Below are 6,936 nucleotides of genomic sequence, written 5' to 3'. Positions count from 1 at the left end.
AGTAATTAATGTATATGTGTACAATGAATTTGAACTATATATTCACTGAAAGCAGCAAGCAAAGATGAAATGCAGGAAGCATATTTATGTTATAATCAATATAGCATGAATTCATCTTTTGTTTCAACATTGATACATTTAATTCCTCTTGTTGAAAATATTTTTTCCCTTTTATTTTCTGTTACAATGATTCAAATGTCGTTTTTACTAAAAAAAGGTGTGCTTTGAAGATATTGGAAATTAATCATACTCAAGGACACAAACTATATTGACAAAGTTTCTGCTTTCAATATTGACAATCTAGGTAGAGAAAAATTTAATGCTAAGTTAGCCAATTCCAAACAATCAAATGCCGAATGTTTTCTTTGATATAAGGAAACTGATTCATAGTGGGATAGGGAGGGTGAGCATGGGAGGAATAGAGGAACTCTAGATAGGGCAGAGGGGTGGGAGGGGAAGGGAGGGGGCATGGGGTAATTAATGATGGTGGAATGTGATGATCATTACTATCCAAAGTACATGTATGAAGACATGAATTGGTGTAAATATACTATCTATACAACCAGAGATATGAAAAATTGTGCTCTATATATGTAATAAGAATTGTAATGCATTATGCTGTGATATATAAATTTTAAATATTTACATAAAAATAATAGCAGACATACAGGATGTTTCTGCATGGTGACTCTTTGGGGTTTGGGGCATGTAAGATTGGGCAGGAGGAATGAATTTTATTATAAGAACCAAGGCATAGAAAAATGAAGAAAAAGAATTTTATATGTAAACCTCGTATGGAAAAGATGAGGCACAAAAAAGTAGGAAAATGTAAATTCAAATACCTCTGGGTTAAGGTATTAGTTCCAGATGATAAACCATATGAGCTTTTTGGGAGGAATGTGGTAAACAATTTGAACTCTATATTGTATAGCTATTTATATCATAAAACCGCAGTCATGTTATTTACAGCTTTTTATATTCCTTTTAGAAAATTATCTAAATTTTTAAGATCCCATATATTTGGCTGTTTTTATTTCCTTTATTTCTTTTCACTTCATTTTCTCTGTGTTTGCTCATTTTAGTAACAGTTTGTGTAAATGTTTAATAACTACCTACATCTGGCAGATTATTTTGTAGTACAAAAACATTTAAATTTCCCAAAATAGCATTTTATTACCTTATTCCTTTTAACTCCATTTTTTAGGAAAGCCTATTCTATTTCAATTTTGACTTTATTGGTTTGATATACTTTAAAATCTCGCAATTTTCAAGCTTTAGTATTTTAGATGTTTTTCTCAAATTGAAAGGTTTATAATTCCATTTCATGACATTTTTGGTGCAATCTAAGCTTTTGGTTTTATTATTTAAATTTATTTCTTAAACTTACACATGAAAACATAAAAAATATACATATTTACAGGTTATTACATGATTTTTCAATGCTTGTATACATTGTATAATATTCTTATCAGGATAAAAACAAGCTATCTTCTCAAACATTTATCATTTCTTCTTGATGGAAACATCCGAAATCCTTCCTTCTAGCTTTTTGTAATATCTGATATATTATTGTTATCTGAAGTCACTCTTCTGGGCAGTAGCACAGCAGAACTTCTTACTCCTATCTGTAACTTACTACTCATCAATTTACCTTTCCCCATTCTACTTTCCCTAGCCTCTTGCAACTGCCAATCTACACACAACTTCAATGATATATACTTTTTTATATTTCACACATAAGTGAAGTACTTATGAAGTACTTGTCTGTCTGTTCCTGGCTTATTTCTGTTTCTCTCTCTCTCTCTCTCTCTCTCTCTCTCTTGAACTGAGGATTAAATCTAGGAGCACCTAACCACTGAGCCACATCTTCAGCTCTTCTTATTTTTTATTTTTGAGACATGGTCTTGCTAAATTCCTTAGGGTCTCACTAATTACTGAAGCTGGTCTCGAACTTGTAATCCTCCTCCCTCAGCCTCCCGAGCCACTAGGATTACAGGCATGCACCACTGCACCAACTTATTTCTCTTAATATAATGATTTCCACTTCTATCTATGTTCTTGTAAATGACAGAATTTCATCTTATTTTATAGCCAAGAAGTATTCCAGTGTGTATATATACTACATTTTCTTCATCCATTCTTCAGCTGATAAGCACTTAGCTTGCTTGTTCCATTTCTTCTTTTTACCTCTGAGGGTGCGTAGGAAGATTTTTTTTATTCTGATTTTGCTTTGTCTTCTTTTTGTAAGACCTAGAACAGTACCTATCCTAAGGAAAGTGCCCAATACATATTTATTAGGTGAATTAATGAATGAATCATTTGGAAGTTTTGGATTGGAAGAAATAATGGTGATGATTAGTTGTTCTGTTGTCCCTGAAAATGTAAAAAATGACTAAAAGCTTTTATCTATCTTATTTTCTTTTATCTTATTTTTTGGTCTTCAAATTTGAAAATGAAACAAGGATTTAAAGTTTTGAAAGCTACTAACATGCCTATTATGGAATGATGTGATCTTAAAAGAGGTTTGTAGAGATAATGCCACTGGATGAGGATGAGCAAGAGCGTTTTGAAAAGGTTAACTTGCCAGCGGACTTAGGGAAATTCACCAAACATCAACTTCATGTCCCTTATTTCTTGGAAAATATTACAATTCTTTTGACTGAGTCCTTGAAGGCCTGTTGTACTTGTTTGTTCCTTAGTGTATAAATGAAGGGGTTCAGCATGGGAGCCATAGAAGTAGTGAGGACCATCACCCCCTTATTTGTGGCCACTGAGTCCTTCGCTGAAGGTTTAATGTAGATGAAGATGCAGCTGCCATAGGTGAGGGAAACTACAATCATATGGGAAGAACAGGTAGAAAAGGCTTTTTTCTTTTGCTGGGCAGAAGGGAATCTTAAAATTGTCTTGATGATGTAAATGTAGGACAGAACTACGCACATGAGTGTCATAATGAGGGTCAGTACAGCACAGATGATAATGGTCTGTTCCATAAACCAAGTATTTGAGCAAGAGATTTTCAGGAGGGGAAATGCATCACAAACAAAATGATCAATGATATTAGAATCACAAAACTCCAGATTTAGGCCCAGGCTGAGTGGGGGGATTAAAATAAACAGACCAGCCACCCAACAACAAAAGACAAGTCTCCTGCAGACTCTACTACTCATGATAGTCACATAATGCAGGGGCTTGCAGATGGCCACATAGCGATCATAGGACATGGCAGCCAGGAGAAAAAATTCAGTTACACCAAAGAGGTCAGTAAAAAATACTTGGCTGACACAGGCATTGTAGGTAATCATCTTGTCACCTGTTGCTATGTTATATAAGTATCTGGGAATACATGCAGATGTGAATGAGATCTCCAAGAAAGCAAAATTTTGTAGGAAATAGTACATGGCTGTTTTAAGGTGAGAATCCACTAAGATGAGGGAGATGATAGTCAGATTCCCAGTTATGCTTAGCACATAGGTGAGAAACAGAAAGATAAAAATCAGAACCTGCAGTTGTGGGTCATCTGTCAGTCCCAGTAGAATGAAAATTGTTACAGTATTGTTCCTCATTGTTGATTTCTGACTTCTGTTAGATCTACACTTAACATTCAGAAACAGTTTGTTATAGACTATATAGCAGTTTTAATTTGGGTTTTTCTTATTCACAATGGTTTTTTAAAATATTACATTTTAACATTTATTACATTACTTTACAATAAGCATACTTAATTTGATCAGTTTAAACTTCTGTTTTAAGCCCTCTGGAAAGTTTTCTGCAAGTCTGATGTCTGCTATCATGTACTCTAGTAGAAAACGTCATGTGCTTCTACTGACACTTAACAAAGAATACTAACTTGGGGTGGGGATTGGGCTGCCTGTGTTTTCTCATCATCACAGTCCCCACCATATACACTGTTACACACATGTTTTTCAATTGTCCAAAAAAGTTCCTAAATGAATTAATCTATTGCATGTTTTCCAGTTAGATGCCTAAGCCATTTTCCTTTCAATTTGGACTCTGAATTTTAAAAAGTTTTAACATTAACTTTCTTTAAGTTTTCTGTGACTTTGAACCACTGTTAATTTATTAATTTTTACATTTCAAGAAATCAAATTTTCTGCTTTTATTTATTATCTTCATACTCATAATAGAGAAACTACCTTCATTTTGCTACTATTTTCAGGAATAATTCCTTCTTCCAGTTCCCCTTCTGATCTCTCAGGTAACACAATGATCACATCACTAAGTAAACTTAATCAGCCCTATCACCACTGGATATTGGTCATCCTCTAAATGAGACTGTTTTTCGTTTATTCTATTTTCAAAGTGTAAATTTGAAATGAGGACAGAGATTTCTAATGAGGTTTTTCATTCTTTTGGAGGGCTGGGGTAGTTATATGCACATATATCTTAGTTTCTGATGTGAGGTGATAATATAGGTAATATATTTCTGGATAACTATCAAATTTTAACATTTCAATGTCAAATTTAAATGCATAAATATCTCCCCAAAGTGGCATTTTATATATCTAAGGAAACCAAATTCTATAAATGGAAAAAGCTTGCTTTACTAAATATAAAAATTATCACATTTTTTCTTTTTAAGAGATAGGTGTTTTTTTTTTCTCTTCCAGAAATAATAAAATTTAGATTACAAAAAAGTAAATATAATTAAACTAAAATAATAAAATTTATTGCACTTACTATTTTAACTGTCAATTATAGTTTCTGTTGGTTGTTGAAACACAAAATCGTAGAATTTCTAAACTGGAAAAGATATTTAAGATGACTGTCATATGAACTTCTTGTCATGTTTGCTTATGAATCCACTGTCAAATTCATGACAACTCTAGGTTGCATAAACATCTCAGAGGTATCCATCTTCAACCAGTTCCTTGGACTTCCTTCTATTTTTATACCCTTAAAAAAAGAAAGAAAAGAAAACATTTTAATATGAAGAATGTGGAATGTTAGGAATCTGTACCTGAGGATAGTTGGCACTCTGACTTCTCAGGTCAATGGGTACCTTTGCTGTATCTAGCTTACATTTGCTCTGTTTGATTAAAATGCAACTAAATGAAAAACAGAGTCTCTGGTGACCTACACATGGTTACTAGTAAATCTATGGAGTAACCAAATTTGAGGTTAAAAAAAAATAAAAGTATGCTACCTTTGGCTTCCTTGGAGACAGTGTCCTTAGAGACAGGAGGATGCATCTGTGGATAAAAGCCAATAGAACAACAACAAAAAAAAAAGAATCTGAATATGAAATAAAATACAATTTTATCTCCTTTTTAAAAACTTTCACTTCACATACACTGAGGGAAGATCATAAGAAACCACATTTCTCATTAAAAGTTTTTTACATGAGTTACTCATTATAGTTGGGAAATTTCAATTAGACAAGAAAAACATAAAATTACATAACCCATGTTGTTTACATTTCTAATTGTTTTCTACAAATATATCAATATATTTATAAGCACTATTTAAAAATAAACATTAACAACATAATTTGTTTAATTGGATATACAATGCCAAATGTTCTTATTTTTTTTTTTAAGGTAGGGGTACCAGTGATTGAACTCAGGGGCACTCCACCACTGAGTCACATCCCAAGCCCAGTTTTGTATTTCCTTTAGAGAGAGGGTCTCACTGAGTTGCTCAGTGCCTTGCAGTTGCTGAGGCTGGCTTTGATCCTCCTGCCTCAGCTTCCCAAGCCTCTGAGATTACAGGTGTGTGCTACTGTGCCCAGTTAAATGTTCTTAAACTTTTAAATATGCTCCAAATTAATATATATATGTAATCATATTGGAATCATTTTTTGCAATTAATTTATTTTATTAAGTTTTTAATTTTTTAGTTGTTGACTTATTTATTAATATGTGGTACTGAGAATTGAACCCAGTGCCTCACATAAGTGAGGCAAACACTCTACCTCTGAGCCACAACCCCAGCCCTTATTTTATTTTTTAAAAATTATTTTTAGTTAACACATAATTGTATATATTTATGTGCTATAGTGTGATATTTCAACACATGTATATAACATATAATGATCAAATTAGAGTAATCAGCAAGTTCATCATCTCAAACATTAATGATTTCTTTGGGATATTCAAATCTTTTCTTCTAGCTATTTTGTATATACATAACTTATGGTCAACTAAGGTCACCCTACTGTGCTATAGAACACTAGAACTTCTTCTTTCTACCTATACTTTTGACTTCAATCACCAAGCTCTCTCTATTCTTCTTTTATCCTACTCCTCACAGCCACTATTCTACTCATGATTTCTATGAAATTAATTAATTTTTGCATTCTATATATGAGATCATGCAGCATTTGTCTTTCTGTGCATGGTTTTCAATATTTTTATGGCTGAGTTAGTATTCAATTATGTAAATGTGTGTATGTGGGTGTGAGTGTGCAAACAATTTCTTTATCCTTGTATCTGCTCATGGAAACCTGGGGTGATTCCATACCTTGGCTATTGTGAATAATGCTGCAGTAGACACAGGAGTGCAGATATCTCTTCCACAAACTTATTTCCTTTCCAAAAGGAAGTAATCTAGCAGTAGGATTCCTGGATCATATGGTAGTTCTACAGTTTTTTGAGGAACCTCCATACTGGTTTCCATAATGGGTATACTTATTTACATTTCCATCAATAGTGTATGAGAGTTTCTTTTTCTCTGCAGCCTCACCAGTTGACCAGTTCTGGGTTTTTCTTATTTTTTATTTTTTTGTTTGTTTTTTTTTTGTTGTTTTTCTGTGTTTTTGTTTTGCCTTTATGTAAACAGCCATTCTACTTGGGATAAAATAGGATCTCATTGTGGTTTGCTTTCATTTCCCTGATATCACTGAGGTTGAATGTATATTCATAAACTTTTAGCCATTTGTAGGTCTTCTTTTTTTTTTTTTTTTTTTTTTTTTTCTTT

The 6,936-nt window shown here is 32.8% G+C and overlaps 1 protein-coding gene across 1 annotated transcript; it reads right to left on the bottom strand.

Annotated features, from left to right (window-relative positions):
• Window positions 1-2,627: 2,627 nt before the first annotated feature.
• LOC107139842 (olfactory receptor 6C2-like) lies at window positions 2,628-3,563 on the bottom strand. Its single transcript, XM_015482683.1, has one exon. It carries the CDS (start codon window positions 3,561-3,563, stop codon window positions 2,628-2,630), a length of 936 nt encoding a protein of 311 aa, XP_015338169.1.
• Between the last annotated feature and the right edge of the window lie 3,373 nt (window positions 3,564-6,936).

Source organism: Marmota marmota, unplaced genomic scaffold (genome assembly GCF_001458135.2).
Source record: "Marmota marmota marmota unplaced genomic scaffold, marMar, whole genome shotgun sequence".
In the NCBI taxonomy this organism is placed as follows: domain Eukaryota; kingdom Metazoa; phylum Chordata; class Mammalia; order Rodentia; family Sciuridae; genus Marmota; species Marmota marmota.
This window is presented reverse-complemented; position numbering and strand designations above follow the sequence as displayed.